Below are 16,161 nucleotides of genomic sequence, written 5' to 3' on the forward strand. Positions count from 1 at the left end.
TTTTTGCCATGGTTACCCAGTCCCAGGGACCGCTTCCAGGCTGGTGATGAGCACTTGCAGTGATAATGCTCTCCGTGCCAGCAATGGAGGACGAGGCCGGTGGGCTGGACAAACGCCTTCCTTTGCACTGCCTTCCAAAGACTCCCGAAACAAAAGCCAGAGGCTGGCACGGCAGGGAGGCTGCGGGGACATTGGCAATGTCCCACAGAGAAACCCCGTACCTTGTGGTGTGGCGGTAGGTCCGCGGAGCCCCTCCGGGCCCAGCCTCCCGCAGGAGGCACCACGCGGCTTCTCCCCAGCGCCGGCCACGGGCACAGCCCCGCACCACCCCCGGGTCGCCTTCCGTCCTGTCCCCCGGCCCGCTCCCGTCGCGGCTGAGGGGCAGGAGCGCTCCGGAGACCCTCCTGCCCAGCCCAGCGCAGCCCGCTGTGCCCGGGCTGTGATCGCCCCCCGGCTCGGCCGCTCGGCGCCGCCGTTCCCGTCCGGGCGGTGCGAGGAGGCCGCGCCCGCCCCGGGCTGCGGCGCTGGGGGCCGGGCCGGGCGCTCTGCGGCAGCGCCGGGGCTGCGGTTCGGGAGGAGCGGGTCGGGCCCAGGCGAGGGGCCGGGCCCAGGCGAGGGGCCGGGGCTCTGCCGGTGGCGGCCCCGGGCCACCCCCTGCCCGCGGCTCGGGGAGCGCGGGGCTCGGGCAGGGCCCAGCCGGGGCCTGCAATCGCCGGCGGCGGGATGGCCCTGGTGCCCTACGAGGAGGGAGCCGGCTGGGGAGCGCGGCAGCTGCACAGCCCTTCGGCCACCTTCCACTTCGCCAGCCGCACCATCCGCCTGCAGCAGGACTGGCGGCGGCTGGGGGTGGCGGCCGTGGTCTGGGACGCGGTAGGTGTTCACGCCGAGCGGAGCTTTCCTGCGCTCCGTGGCTGCCTGTGGCGCTTGCCGAGCTTTCAGGATCACCTTATAAAATTATTTAACGTTAAAATGTAAAGGGAAGGCTTTTTTCCTTTTTCTTTTCTCTTTTATTTTCTTTTTTTTTTTCCTTCCTCCGGAAAGAAAATATTAAACTCTGCTTTACCTTTTTTTTTTTTCCCTTCCCTCATAAGAGATCCTGAAGGACTTCAAGAGAAATGGGCCATCTAAATCTTGCACTTGTATTTGGCCACTGCCAAATACAGGAAATATCCCGGATAACTCACAGAACTCTCACCCATTTCTTAACAATGGCTGGTGATGTTTGCTTGGCACCCTTCAGAGCACAGCATGGATCGCTGCTTGTAGCCTCCAGAAGGACTGCTGATAGACTTTATCTTGGGGATAGGAACAGTCCAAAACAGAGGGGTTCATGGCAGGCCCAAAGCTGCAGGGCAGTCGCTCACAGCACCACTGTAGAAATCCCAGGGCTTCCCGTCAGCCAGGTCTCAGGTCCACACACAAATTGCTCTTTTACCTCTAGTTTAAAAGAACAAGCATAGCAGTTTTAGCAAACTCCTCAAATGAATTGGTGTACAGGGCTGTTGGTCTTTCCGGACATGAGCTTTGACAGAACTTGCTCTGGAGAGAGCTCCTTGTCAAGAGTGATATAAAATACAACACATTAGATACAACCAGATAGAAGAGTTATTTCTTTACATTCCCTATTGTCCTTCCTGATGGCATGCCAGTGTTGTGGAGAAACCTTTTGAAATACTATGTAAGAGATTATGAAGCCTTATTCTTGTCTTTTGCGGTGTTCATTCACTAGTGTTTGACACCACTTCAGCTTTTCCTTTCCAAATGCAACTCCTTCTACCTCCTGTTATGTTTGGGGATTCATGAAGCAATTACCACATCTGAGTTGTAACCTCTATGGTTCTTTTTTCTTTCTGCCAGCAAGAGCCTTCCGTAAAACTCATAAAAAGACCACATGTGCACACAGGAGGCAGAGAAGGGTTGAAGGAAATCTTGCTGCAGACCTGAAGTGCCTGACTCTTCCCATAACCTTCTCTTGGGTTAAGCCAGAAACCCTGTGTTTGGTATGACTGAAATGAGCCCTGTGCTAAATTGTCTTTGTCTCTTGGCTTAGGCTGTTGTCCTGTGTGCTTATCTGGAGATGGAAGGCATTGATCTCAGGGATCGGTCTGTGATTGAGCTGGGAGCTGGGACTGGATTGTTGGGAATAGTGGCCACGTTATTAGGTAAGGGCTTTTTTGTTTGCTCATTTAAAACACTTTACAACTGTAGTAAAACTAGTGCTTTTACATCTGGTATAGTGTGAGCACCAAAGCTGCATATGTGAACGGTGATGGTTCCTCTCTGAGTCATCTTCCTTTCTCGTTAGACTTGAGAGCCTGCTGCGATATTTGTTGTAGTGATGGTGCCACTGCAGTTTACTTTATGGCGGGACCCTGTTAAGGCTGACGCCTGTTACCATGGCAGGAAGCTCAGCAGCAATCAGCTCTGCAGCTATTCTCCCCCGGGGAACAAGTGCTGAGCTTCCCGTCTTCCACATGTCCTCGTATGCAGATAAAGCTACAGACAGAAACGGCTCTGAGCTTGCGTAAGCTGTGTTAGCCTGTCTTGCAGACAGGCAAGCCAGGGTCTGGAGAAATGATTTGCCGGTGATCTGTCTGTGGCTGAAGCAGGGACTGGGACTGTTAAATTTGTGCTACCTGTCCCAGGTTAACTTTGTAATTCAAAACTCTAGTGGCTGTGCAAGGTGCCTACTGAAATAATAGAAACAGAGCCTTTGACAAAATACAGTCATGCCATGCAAAATCACACAGGCATAACTTTGTCTGACCTGTGAAAGAGGCTCTCTAGCTGCCTATCTCCTACTGAAAAATACGGGATTAAAGCAGGTTAATGGTAACAACCCCTCTAATTCATTCTTTTGTTGCCTATGGAAAGACAGAAGGTAACTCCGTGACTTTCATGCACTAAGAAAAAGCACTAGAAAACTTTCTGTTCCCTACTCAATCTGCACTGTATATTCTTAAGTGACTGATGAAGGGTAGGATATATGTAGATAGTGGGGGTTTTGCGTGTTTTGTTCTTTTGTTTGTTTGTTTTTAATCAGGCAGTTCAGGGAAATTGTTAATGTTTAACAAGGAGCCTGCTCGACTTAAAGCATTGTATTCCACATGCTGTATTTATGGACTCTGCCTGTTTGAGCCATGTACTCCTGTACTACTTAGGTGCTCATGTTACTATGACAGACAGGGAGGCAGCACTGGAATTCCTGGAGTCAAACGTACAGGCTAATTTACCCTCTGAACTACGTCCGAGAGCTGTGGTGAAGGAGCTGACTTGGGGAAAAGACCTGGATAACTTCCCTCCAGGAGCATTTGACTTCGTCCTGGGTGCAGACATCGTTTATCTGGAAGAAACTTTTGCAGAGCTGCTTCAGACGCTGGAGCACCTGTGCTCAGAGCAAACTGTGATTCTCCTTGCCTGTCGTATCCGCTATGAACGGGATCACAAGTTCTTGAAGATGCTGAGAGACCGTTTCTCCGTATATGAGGTCCACTATGATTCCAGTAAGGATGTTCATATCTACAAAGCACAGAGGAGTAGTCACAAGGATGACTTTTGACTCTACGCCTTGTTAATAAACCACTGCTGCTGTTCAGTTCTCCCCTTTGTTTCTACTCAATACACTCATTCCTAAGCATAAAGTTGCAGTTGTGTTATTTCACTGGCTTCTTGTTCTGATGGTCTTGTCTGATAACTTGGTCTGACACAGCAAGGGCTGCACTTCTGTTCTGCATATTGAACCTCTGCTTCATTTTGGAATGCAGTTGTGTAGAGTCTTCCACTGACTTTTTATCAAATGTAATTTTTGAAACTGATTTAAGCTGCAGAAATCTCCAGGCATCAAAATTATTATCTGTTGTTTAAAATCAAACCACACTTAGTTCCTGTGGGAAACATGTGTGTTACAGTGGGGTTTTTTCCTCTTATCACTTCTTTAACTCTGAAAAGTGGATGAAATAGAAGCTAATCCTCCAGCTCTAAATGCTTTAACTCTTCAGGCTTTTTCATCTTAAAAGCGGTGGTAAAAGAAGCCACTCAAGGGGTAAAAAGAAACAAAGGCAACTGCTATAAAGTTGTTCTATTACTGTCACTGCTGAATTGAAGAATAGGGAAACAAAGAACAAGATCTGGATCAGGGGGCTGGGAATCAAGATTGCCAAGTAAGCCAACTTAGAAATCAGTGGTATTTTTACCTGACTTGCAGACGTGGGGGCTATGCCTGCAGTACCAAAGCGGTTGTGGTTCACGGGTTGTCCTTAGCAAGTCTCCCCCACACAGATAAAGGCTCCTTGGAGGAGATACACATGCACATGAAAGTGAAACATGCAGATTCAAACTGTTCTTTAAATACCAAATCAGTCCTTGACTCTCAAAGTACTGCTAAATAATCTTCTACTTTCTACATTCGTTTATGCCCCCTCTGTCTCTGAGAGTTGTTATTTAGGAGAGGAGGGTGCTGCTGTAAAGTCTTTGTAGCAGGGGAAATAGTTATTCTTGTATTACTCAGGACCTTGGGGCAGTGTCTAGATTTCAGTGTGCTTTCAGTGCACAGTGGTTGTTAGACGCTGTTCTAAGTAACTGATTTCATACCTCGAGCTTGTAAAACATGTTTGTGTGTTTATGCCATAAGATTCTATGCGAAAATGCTGCAGCCTGTAATCCTGCTTGCACCAGCAGCAGACTTCCTTCTCTTTCTAGTGGTAGAAGAATGAAACTGATGAAAACAATGGGCTAACAGAAGACAGCTACACTTCTAAATGCAGGAATTGCTTTACTACTTTTTTTTTTTTTCTGGTGGATGTGGAACTTTTGCTTTAAACTTAAACTCACAAAGCCTCAGGTCAGGTTCAGGCTTTAAGCATATGCTTGTCTTTGGCACTGGCAAAAGCAAACACCAGCAGCTGCTTTGGGCTACGGACATTTTGGAGCTTTCTATCACTTCTGCTTCCATCATACTTCCTAACTGCAAAAGATGCAGAGGGTCGGTGGTCCAGAGGTGCTGTAATCTGTAAATGACACATCTGTCATCACCACTGTGATGAACGAGGCCCAAAGGTTTGTGGCTCATCCCTGGCACATCTCTGGCATGTTTTCAGCGAAGTTCCTTGCTTGGCTCTGGACTTGGCCTCAGAGTTGCTGCTCTGAAACACAACAGTATCCTCAGAAGCCACATGGTGTCACTAAAACAGTACTTACACAGCTGGCTGGGAATCTGCAGCCTGAAACTAGAGTTGAAGTCTGAGGGAAGGGAGACAGCACCCTTGACTGAAAACAGAACATGATATGAGCTTTAATGTGCCAGGCGTGGCTTTTTTTGTCCTATGAGCTGGGTGAGCAATGGTTGAAAAGAATTATGAGCTCTCTCCACTCTCTCTGGCTCTAGTTTTTAGAGTGTGGCTCTAAATTCTTGCCACTCCTCTTCCTTTTCCTCCCCACTGGTGTCTCCTTGTCTCCAAGCTCGTCTCTGATTAGGCATTAGGCTTGTCTGTACAGTAGGCTCCCCCTGGGCTGGAGCTGCCAGAAAGCAGTGTGCTGGTGCTAGGGCTTGTGAGTGCCCAGGACATGGTCTGTGGGGAACGTGGCAGTGGTTGGCCCTCACAAGAGGTTGCAGCTTGCAGTAGTGACAGCTGTAACAGCTTGTCCTGTTGCCATAGTAGGGACATGCTAAAAAGACTGATTAAATAGCACAGAATAAAGCCTAGTGCAGCAACCTACACGCTTTTAAGAAGGGGGCTTTGGCCTAGGCCTTTCTTTGACAATAGGATTAGTTTTGTCCTTTTAAAACAAATCAGTTTAATTCCATCTCTTTCTGATTGTTCAGTTAAGCTTTCAGTGTCAGATTTCTTGTTGCTTCCGTGGCTCCTCTTACCCACAGCCTTCTTGCCAGAGCAGGCATGTAGAGACCAGGTTTGGCTTCTTTTGCTGTGCTGCTGTTACACAGCAGCTGTATGCAAACCCAAGGGAGTATGTTTGAAGGCTGAAGCAATGCTGCTGCCCATAAATGAATACTTGGGGAGAAAAGCATGAGATGACACCGGCAGCTCAGGTGAGTGCCTTGCCCCTGACCTGCAGAGCTGAGCTCTCAGTGGCCCCTTCCCAGCCCAGCAAGTGGCACCCTCTTCAAGGGGACACCTTCTCCTCTGCTACTGGGGTGCAGGTGCTCCATTAAATTTAGGAGACCAGATCCAGGAATACTGCATTTAGGCCACCACCACGTGCATATCAGTTGAGGCTGCTTTTAAAGCTAGTGTTTAGGGGGAGGCACCAACCGTGAGAACGTAACTCAGCTGAAACCTGATGTCCATTCTGGCTGGGCAGTGCTAACACTCACCTGTACCAGGCACCCAGCAGTGCCTTCTGTTGTTCCAGGTTGCACTTCACAGGTCTTTTGATTTCCCATCACACTCAGCTTTAGGGAGAGGTCAGGAGTCAGTCAGGCTGGGATTGAATCATGCCAGAGGTGCAGAAGTAGCAGAACCGTAACAGCTGGGGAGTGAGCACAGAGAGCAGCCCTCTGCAGTGACACCTGCAAACTCTGGTGTCCCAACCCACTGGTACCAGGTGAGCTCCTGCTCTAATATGAGACGATGCATGGTAATGCTCGAGTGGCTGTTTGGCAACTATGCCAACCCCCTGCCCAAGCACTTTCTGTCACCCTGTTCACCCCAGTGCTCGAGAATCACACTCTCCTTTGGGTGGTTCCATTGCATTGGTCCTGTTTGGTAGCAGATGATGTGAGCTCATCTATAGGGAGGATGTGTTTGGGCATTGGTCCCTGGGTGACACACAGATAAGTCTCTTGAGAAATTTACTCACTCTAGGGAGTGGATTCAAGCCACAGGAGAGTGACCAGGTAAGACATGAACATGCTGTGAGACTGAGAAACCATCCCTGAAACATGCCATTTTGCAAGGAACAAATTTTTCTAAAATTTCATTGCAACTAAAATAATGTTTGATTAAGGTACAAATCTTAAGGTATCAGATAGGTATGAGATTCATCTCTGTGTCTTACTGACCAAGAACTCTGAGCTCCAGCAGTGTCAGAAGGCTCAGGTTTAGCAGCTGACCTACTACTGACTGTGCAGGGATCTGTGTTACCCAGTTTTCAGTGCAAAATTCAAGCTAATCTGCATTTTTATCTCATGGACTAACCCCTGTATGGGATTCTCCCTCATTACTGAGGTGTAGATTTTTCTGAGCAAGTACATGAATGGCATTATGAAAACGCTCAGTTGTGAAAACCACAAAATCCCAGCTGTAATGAGCTGACCTTACCGCTTTCCCCTTGATTTCACTGGAGGTGTGTTTACCTCAGTGCTGAATTTGTTCTCCTGGCTTTCATCCCAGTGTTTGGATCCAGCCTTGCAGATTACATAAGTGGGTTGCGATCCTTGCAATCTTTGCTGCCTTCTGTTTCTGTTCTGTTCTTAACATCAGTAGTACACGGTTTACAGGAACGCTTAAAAGTGAGAAATGCAGCATATTTTAACTGTGAAAGGCATAAGTCTTACAGACATTACTAAACAACAGAACTAACTGCCACCAGAATGGATGCCTTAAAAGCAGGTTTAAAAATATCAGAAGTGGAAGAGAAACTTTGTTTTTTAGGACTTAACCTCTCACTCATCTAATTCAATCAAGATTAAAAAAGCCTTCTCCCTGGGGAGAATACCTCACGAATACTTAGAACAGGCCACAGATCATGAAAGGACACCACATCCCTATCTAGCTACCACTTGCTACTAAGTTAGTGTAAATAGAACACCCTGCTCAAAAAAGAGACTTTGTAGAGTTTTTTTAAAGCATGTTTATGTGACTGCACATAAATGTTTGTGTAAAAAGGGAGTTATGACAGTTTATACCACAAAGGTTACAGTAAGAAAAAGCACTTCTTTATGACAATAATTCACAAATTCACAAGAATCACTTTAATATACAAAGCAATTACTACCATTCTGAAACACAAAGCAGCTAATATGTACATAGTGTTAATAAAATGCATTATAACCCAGTACAACTTTTTTAAACACAGATAAAGCACAAAAAAAATAAGTAAAAAAAAAAAAACAAAAACAGAACACAACAGGGATGTTTCTAGGTTTCTGGGGAGATGTAAAAAAGAATTTGTCTTCCCCCAATAATGGATTTTCATTTAGTCTTTTAACTTCCACAAGTATGTGGAAGTCAAGCTCAAATACCCTGTTCTGTGCTGACATGGTTTGGGTAAAGAATCAGAAATGCAGATGAGGTGAACTTACTCTTTCCAGCTTACATTACAAAGGGAGAATAATAACCCTCGCTCTGGAAGCTTCCCTGAAAAACACTGTTCCAAAACAATTTCAAATTATAAATCCAGAGTAGAAAAAACTCGTTTTTGAAGTGAAAAACCAATCTGGGAACAAGTCTATGGAGGGGCTGGCTGCCAACAAGCACCTCTTCTTGCCCTGTTCCCCATCCCAAGAAGTCCATATAAGCAGCACAGTTTCAAATCTCATTCAAACTTGAAGTTCTAGAACTTTTTAAAATTACTGTTTTAATATAAATAAATGTAATTACACACACAAAAAAAAAATGGAGTGGCACCTGGCTAAAACACAACTTGTGGAGAGCATCTGAACATCCTTAGTTCTTAAGAGCAGCCATTTTCAGATAACTGTCTCAAGACCTTCCTTCCCCGTGCTCTCACTCAGCTATCCCCTAATTTAGAGAAATACACAGCCGAGGTTGAGTGAACCAACTGCTTCCAAGTCATGAGCACAGTAAATGCTCAGCTTATGGAGTGCACCAACTGTGGGTCATTACAGCCTGTCCCTGTCCCCTGCCCTGCCAGCACACAGATGCCAGGACAGCTCCTGCCCTTCCCTGGGGAAAGCAAACCCTGAACTCACCACACAGCAAGTCACAAACCTGCACCTGCAGTGCCAGAGAGCAAACAGGTCACTGTCTTCAATATGTACCACGCAAACTAGTCCAAGCACATCTCTTTGCAGGCCACAGCTTAAATATATTTAAAAAACACATTCCAAGGCAAAACACTTGAAATGCAAGCCCTCTTTACCAAATGGATCTGGTCCCTTTTCCCCAGAGATGTACAGACTTAAGCTGTATCAATCCACAGACCTGAATCTGTCACAAGCACACAGCAGGTAGATTTCAGCACCCTCTCTTCATTAGTCTGGCTCCTTCCAGACCAACTGAGCTTCATGATACATTCAGGTTTTGCAAAATCAGTGTCTTTAACAGCTAGCAAATTACACAGCTCAGGAAAAAGAGTTTCCGGGTAGACTACAGAGAACCATCAATGTACTGTATGCTTTTTAAAGCCTGTTCACAGTGACAGATTTCAGGGTTACAGCTAAATTATCATCATTCCTGCAAAAGAAAGGTGCGTGTGCTTTGCTTTTCTTTTAAAGCAGAGTGACACTTTGTCAATGTACCTTTACTTCCTGGTGTCACAGAACTGGAAAGCCTTTCAATTTATTTTCTTGGAATGCAGCTTGTGAAATCTGCAGACAAATCTCAAATTAAGAAAAGGGGAATAAAGTTGCTGAAAAACAGTTTAGCTTTTCTTCCAAATTAACCTCCCTTTCCCACATGGAATCACTGAACTAGTTCTACTCTAAAAAGAATTTCACATCCATCCTGTGCATAGTGCTCTGAGACACCACACACTTGATTCTTTCCAGCCTTCAGTGCTGCCCCTTCGGGTCTGCTGCCATTCTGAAGCAATGCCTGCTGGGCACCAGGTGCTGATCCGCAAGTTAAATTAGCCAAGGAGTCAATTGCTGTGGGGAGGGGAGTGAATTGTGTGCAGGCAGCACAATTATGCCAGGAAGCTTCTCAAGCAAACCCAATTGATCTCAGTATTTTTCTGTTGTTCTCTGTGGTTTGTTTTGTTTTGTTTTTAAAAAGTGCACATTTTAATTAAACATTTACAAAGAACATAGTGTAACAAAAATAAATACATGACCTTTTGGTTGGATCATTGGCAAATGTTACATCACTAAACAGCTTCAGGTGAAAAAATAATAAAAACGAGGTCTAAGAAAACCAATGAAATCCTCTACGAATTGTCACAGACTTGCAACCACTGATACTGAACTTGCTTTGATGGGGAGACTTGTCTTTTAACCTACAAAAAGAACTGTCTATCTGTTGTAAATTAAAAAAACCCTGAACAAAATAAAAAAACAGGGGCCAGTTTTAGCTAACAGATGACTACTTGCAGCTGCAGTTTACTGGAAGCCCAGATTTAGAAAAAACAAACCTGTGGTACAAGTTTAGGTCAGAAATTATCAGGGCTGTTTTTCCTTAGTAAATATTTTTTTTTTTTTCCTGAGCCTCTTAATGGTTCCAAACACCCCTCCAATTTTCTGACCAACTTACAAGTACCGGAGTAGAGAGTGGTCTACAATGCAAACGCCAACTACAGGACAGCCAGAACCTACAGATGTGTCTGTACAGTCCTGACGAGCATGACAGGCTAAAATTGTGCTTTTGGGTACAAGCCACGGTGCCGGCAACTACCGATGCTGGTGAAATTGCTGCTTAAATAAAAATGCATTGCCACTACCCTCGGGAGGAAAACAGAAGTCTTACCAGTGGTTCCTTTAGAAAATAACACCTTAATAACCTCTCCAAATGTTTTGCCTTTGATATATAGCTGCCAAAGAGAAAAAGCACAAAAGCGAATTATTCTGGGGGGGGGTGGTGCTTGTTGTGAAACAACTGTTTACGTAATTTCAAAAATCTCCATCAATAAAAAAAACAAACCTCACAAAAGCCATGAAAGATGAAATACAATTCTTGATAACGGGTAACTGAGAAACAGAACAAAACAAATCAGTAATAAGCGCTAGAATAACGCAGCCCAGAGCTCCTGGGGTGGGGGGAGGCTTTCACACACGCGCACACATCCACACACACCCAGACACACACAGAAAAGTAAAAATTTTTTTCTGACCTCCATATACTATAATACTCAGCATTCCTGACTTAAAAGCTCTCAGAGCTGTAGATTATATACTGTGTATATATATATATATATGTACATATATTATACATATGTATTTTCCAAGAATATCTAAATTAAAAGAGCACCTTTGACAATATCTTAACTGCCTGATTGGTGCTGTTGTTTTGCAAAATAATGACATTACAAAAACTATATTTCAAACCAATTCTTGTTTATTATGAACATAATGGATCTAGCCCTTTCTAACCCTCTCTTCAGGTAAAACAGGCTATCAGTTCTTGAAAACTCACAATCGTGAGATATAAAACTAACCCTTCCCCCCTGCCAGCATAATTTCCGTCTTCCAAAACTTCCAAATGGCCTTAGTTTATAGAAGCTTATTACCCCAACCTCACTACTTGGTAAATAACATAGGAATGGATTCCTGTGTCATATTCTTTCCCTTTTTGGGTCAATATAAACAGTAAAGCATGTATGGGGTAGCCTAGCCAGCCCTGTACTTGGTCTAATAAATTTTTTATTATTGTCACTTAAAATTTCCTTTAAATAAATTTACATCCCTAAATCCTCAGTGCAGCATAAATAAAAATAACGATTCCAGCAGATCCCTATAACATCTTTTTCTTAGTGAAACATTATTTGCTAATGAGGTCTAGACTAATAACTCTACAGGCCACTGGCAGAACACACACAGACGAACAGGTAACACAGTTCTCCTCTCACTGCTGCACAAATTTGCACCAACCCTGTATTAGGAGAACTCCATCTGGGTACCGTTTTAGGCTCTCACGTCCAGTGACTACCAGCAAGCACTAGACAGTGTCCATTACCCACCAGACACAGCTCTCAGATCACAGCTCGCCTCATTCCCGTTCACAGCAAAACCTCACGTTTTTGCAAACAGATGTTCTGCAAAAAAAACCAGCCTTAATGTTGACATGTACAGCCTTTTCCATGTTTCTTAAAGCTGGAGGAATCATTCCACGTAATTGTAAATGAGGCCACCATGACCTTCATGTTTTAGAAGAAAGACTCCTGCATTATCAACATTTCTACTTCAGCACTATTTCCGGAAAATGTAACTGTTGCACATATTTCTATTCGATCGCTTTAGGAATCAGATCATTTTTATACAAGCATTGCTGAGAATTTGGGGTCTTCCTTAAATTTGCATTGCTAAACTAATAAATTTATCTCCCATTAAATAAAAACATGAAAATCAACTCTCTGTGGCAGATAAAAATAGACCATTTATAAACCTCTCAAAACCTATGAAAATGAATTCTTTCATATTTCTGATACTTATGTTCTCTTCTTGAAATACAAATTTAATTTGAAACTCTTGATAACTCTGAAGTTAACAATAATGCTGTAAGTTTAACCTTGCTCCTTTTAAATTAAGTCTCTTTGAAACGGAATGCTCTCAAATGAGAAATCATCAACTTTTAATACTGCTAAGGTGTTTGAGACTCAACTGCCCAGAGCCTTCCAAATATTTTTCTTATAACATTACACTGATTGTATAACCTTTTAGAAGCTTGTGTATGAAATTTAACTTAAAAACAGAGTGAATGGGTAAAAATATTAACTAATACTCTGTTAGGCAAGGCATTAGTACAGACCAGAGCCTTATTCATATGTTTCTATACATAACAGTTTGACCAGAAGCGCAAAGTAAACTTACTCCATCAAATGACCCAAGTTAACATATCAAGAGACTGGCTTCAAAGGCCCAGTAAACAACTGCACATGATTCTGTTTTACACATTCTTTTTGACAACTTCTTGACGTTCTTTTTTGGTTCTTTATGAGCATGATTCTTTTGAAGTCCTAATGCTCAGTACACAGTTGTTTTTAAACATGAACTACCTTTTTTAACAACATAAATCTGGGAAAGATCACGGTTCCTCAGCACACACAAAAAACCTGATCTTGCAAACATCTGAGGCACATGAGTAATTTTAGTTGCAGGAATAAATTACTCAGTAAATCGGACCCTTTACATGAAAAATTACCCCAAATGAATTAAGAATTTAGCTAACCTGGCCAGGTTAGAAGAATCAGTGTTGCCCCTTGTGAAGCAGGAGTATTTGTGTTTAAAGTCCTCTTCAGTATTTGAGGTTTTCTCAGTAGTTGTCATAACCACAATTTAATTTACATATGGAAGGCAGCCTCCAAGTTTGAAAAAGAATTTAGGAAATGTTTCCATCGAGTACAATAATTTCCATTACACAAGACAGTGCTAGGGAAATAGAAACAACCTCATAGCTTGAGAGGACTTGGGACACAGACCATACTGTCATCAGGGAGTATTTATGTAGAGTTGGCTTCAAATTCTTAGTTGTTCTGCATACAAATAGGTAGTGCTTCCATGTGCTACACTTGCTTACTGTTTTCAGAACGTCACTATTGTATCTTTTTTATTCTGAATTCCTTTCCCATTCAAATATCATCTTCCAACCTATATCCTATGAAGTTGGTTTCTGCTTTTTGTGCATTCAGAATGCTGAACACACTTCCACACATAAGCTATGAGAAGCAACAACCGACCAGTGAAGCTCATTTCAATGCATTTGTTTCCGAGGTATGGAGAAGGTTTTACTAGTCCAGGAGGGCTTAACAGATTACAAATCAAACCCCCTCCTGGGCTAGTTTGAAAAAGGTGTTATCTCCACACTAAGTATGTGCCAGTGAAGCCTTTCATTTGGCATGCTGCTTAGCTGTGTATTTGTGTAGTTCATAATGAGTGTGTGAAACCAATTTGGCAACCATTGCTTATTCATTGCACCATGAGTGCTGGACCAGGAGGCTGGGGTGGTTCTGTCTCTAAGGCAATGGAAAGAGCTCAGCACAAATTCTTGACATCACTGCAAAAGGACCCTCCCCACAGTAACTTCCCAAGGGACCACTGTTACTCCTTGAAGAGGATGGGGAGACGAGAAAGACGCCTGTTCTTCTTCACGCTGAGATTGATGATGAAGTTCATCTTGTAAGGGGAGAAGTGGAGGCAAGTACTTGAACATTCACAGTTTGATGCAAAGCACAGATGAAGTATATTCTGTAGTTGCTTCAGGCAGTTTTGCGCATAGAAAAAAAAGAAATGTTTAGAAAATAAAAAGTTTACATTGTCTTTCTGGGTATAGCCAGAACCAGTCTCTATCCCATTCTGGACAAGTGAAAATGAGAATCCAAAATTAATCTGATTTGTGGCAGTAAAGGTCCTTAAGTGCTTTCAACTCCTCAATCAGTGTCTTGTTTTGGTTTTCAAGCACAGCCACTCGATTTTCTAGACATTTCACATACTCCTTTTTCTTCCTGCGACATTCACGTGCTGCCTCTCTGCAAAGCAAAAAAGGCCATTCAAATCCAGAACAACCACTTGCAGACATGAGCTACTTAACTGTTTTCAGGTCAAACCTTTATGTAGTAGTGCCATTTTCAGAATATGGATGTACTGTTAAGAAATGCAAGTGAGGAAAAAACACTGAACTCATAACAATTGCTCCTCCCAAATCATGTACAATCAAGCTTCACATATCATTCCATCATGCAGATCCCAGTGAGACAGCACCAATAAAATTCTGTTTCTGTGAGAAAAGGATCGTACTCAATGACAAAATTCTGCTTGCAGGATTTACATTAGAGCCTTTAGGCTAGTCAAATTGCTGCTGCAATAATTTAATTGATTTTATTATCATCTATTATTCTTTTTACAGTCTTTAACTCTTCCCTTTGCTGTAGTCCAACGGGATGTTCAACTGGTGTAAAAAAGCACTGTATTTAGAATATTCATGTATTTGCTCTCGAGCAATGATTTCATTTTAATCATAATGTCTGCATCACTGCAATGGCATTATAAAAGACTCAAATAAAAATATCACAAAATAACCAGTCACTAGGAACCATATAATTCTTAGTCCTTGTTGGCTGTTCCAAGAACATGGCAGTGGTAATGTGCTAAAGCAGATCTCAAGATCTCAAGTCAAACTTTTAAGCCTTGCTTGTAAAGACTGAGTTGCCTGTAGGTAACTTGATAACATACTAAGAACACCAGTGGAAAACAGCTAAAAGGTATTAATGCGCTGCTGAGCATCCTGAAGGCAGGAACACCAAGGCAGAAGCTATCCTGCACAGCAACAGTAAACCAATGTGCAAAGCAAGCACAAGGCTAAATGCCACAGGCAGATGGGAGCCCAGACAGAAGGCTCTCCTCCTGCAGTGCTACTTGTCCAAGCAGCACACTGCAGACACATGGAAATGTACACACTTGTTTGCCCTGAACCTTTAGGTGCAAAGCAGAACAGCTTCAAAACCACAGTCAGTGTGTCCCTTCATTGCAAACACTACACAGCCTGGTGATACAGTCAGTGTTCTGGGAAACGAGAGGACAAAACTGAACCCAGTTCTTCCCCTTATGAGATAAACAGTAGCTGTAGTACTAGGTACTAGTAGGTAAAAAGAATGTGTTCCAGGACCTAACTGGTAAGAAACCTCTAAAGCAATTTTTGAAATTCAGCTCCACAAATGAGACAGGATGAAGAAAACACAGTTTGTAAGCCTTGAAAGTATTCAGGTATCCATTTGTCACTCCTACAAATACAATTTCCCATGCTTGCAGTGCTTCAGTGGGTCATGTGTAATATTTAGAATTTAAGTAATGTTGGGCTGTTACCAAAAGATTAAGTACTACTGTATCAGGAATTGCCTTACAGTGCAAACTATTAACATGCCTCCTTGGGTGACAACATTTTCTTTCTTTTCATGATTTTTGTGCCAGCTTAGTCTGTGTATTAAGCCACCTCAAGGCTGTGTGGTTCATTATGAACAGCCAGAGTTATAATGAATTACAAGAGAGCTTTAAAAATGTAAAATTTATACCGAAAATTTGCACAATAATATCTATGAATATTTACACTATAATCCTTCAATAAGTGCCACCTCACCATCTGCCTCTCTATCTCTTTTCCCTGCTTTGCTATGGAGCCTAGATTTGCAAGGATCTATTACCCAGGCAGGCTAAAAGCACCACATGCAACGTGATACTGTTGCAAAAGCTGTCAATTTAACTCAAGTGGGGTAATTCCCCATTGTTTTTCTTAGCTTTCACGAACACAAAAGCTTTCTTTTAATGGAATAAGACTGCTGACTAAATGAGGATATTCTGTGATTCTAATTAAATTTTTC

At 43.1% G+C, this 16,161-nt stretch overlaps 2 protein-coding genes across 4 annotated transcripts in view; one reads left to right on the plus strand and one right to left on the minus strand.

Annotated features, from left to right (window-relative positions):
* The first annotated feature begins 146 nt into the window (after window positions 1–146).
* Window positions 147–3,641, plus strand: METTL21A (methyltransferase 21A, HSPA lysine). Of its 2 annotated transcripts, none has more exons than XM_064660583.1 (3): window positions 147–235; window positions 2,051–2,162; window positions 3,162–3,641. In XM_064660583.1, exons 2-3 carry the CDS (start codon window positions 2,078–2,080, stop codon window positions 3,557–3,559), a joined length of 483 nt encoding a protein of 160 aa, XP_064516653.1. In that variant the 5' UTR covers window positions 147–235; window positions 2,051–2,077; the 3' UTR covers window positions 3,560–3,641. The 2 variants fall into 2 exon arrangements, with proteins under 2 accessions (XP_064516653.1, XP_064516654.1); XM_064660584.1 differs by lacking the exon at window positions 147–235 and adding an exon at window positions 619–870.
* A 4,231-nt stretch (window positions 3,642–7,872) lies between these two features.
* CREB1 (cAMP responsive element binding protein 1) overlaps window positions 7,873–16,161 on the minus strand; it is a 39,623-nt gene continuing 31,334 nt past the window's right edge. For both annotated transcript variants that reach the window (XM_064660581.1, XM_064660582.1), the window contains one exon: window positions 7,873–14,316. In XM_064660581.1, the coding sequence (XP_064516651.1) occupies window positions 14,172–14,316 (145 nt within the window). In that variant the 3' untranslated portion in view covers window positions 7,873–14,171. The remainder of the gene's footprint in view (window positions 14,317–16,161) is intronic.

This window comes from Pseudopipra pipra, chromosome 7, assembly GCF_036250125.1.
Source record: "Pseudopipra pipra isolate bDixPip1 chromosome 7, bDixPip1.hap1, whole genome shotgun sequence".
Classification (NCBI taxonomy): domain Eukaryota; kingdom Metazoa; phylum Chordata; class Aves; order Passeriformes; family Pipridae; genus Pseudopipra; species Pseudopipra pipra.

What these genes read in the sequence shown, in the direction of transcription:
- METTL21A (XM_064660584.1), top strand. Translation starts at nt 724, where the DNA reads ATGGCCCTGGTGCCCTACGAGGAGGGAGCCGGCTGGGGAGCGCGGCAG. An exon ending in CGGCCGTGGTCTGGGACGCG is followed by an intron (nt 871 to 2,050) that starts GTAGGTGTTCAC and finishes CTCTTGGCTTAG; the next exon opens with GCTGTTGTCCTGTGTGCTTA. An exon ending in AATAGTGGCCACGTTATTAG is followed by an intron (nt 2,163 to 3,161) that starts GTAAGGGCTTTT and finishes TGTACTACTTAG; the next exon opens with GTGCTCATGTTACTATGACA.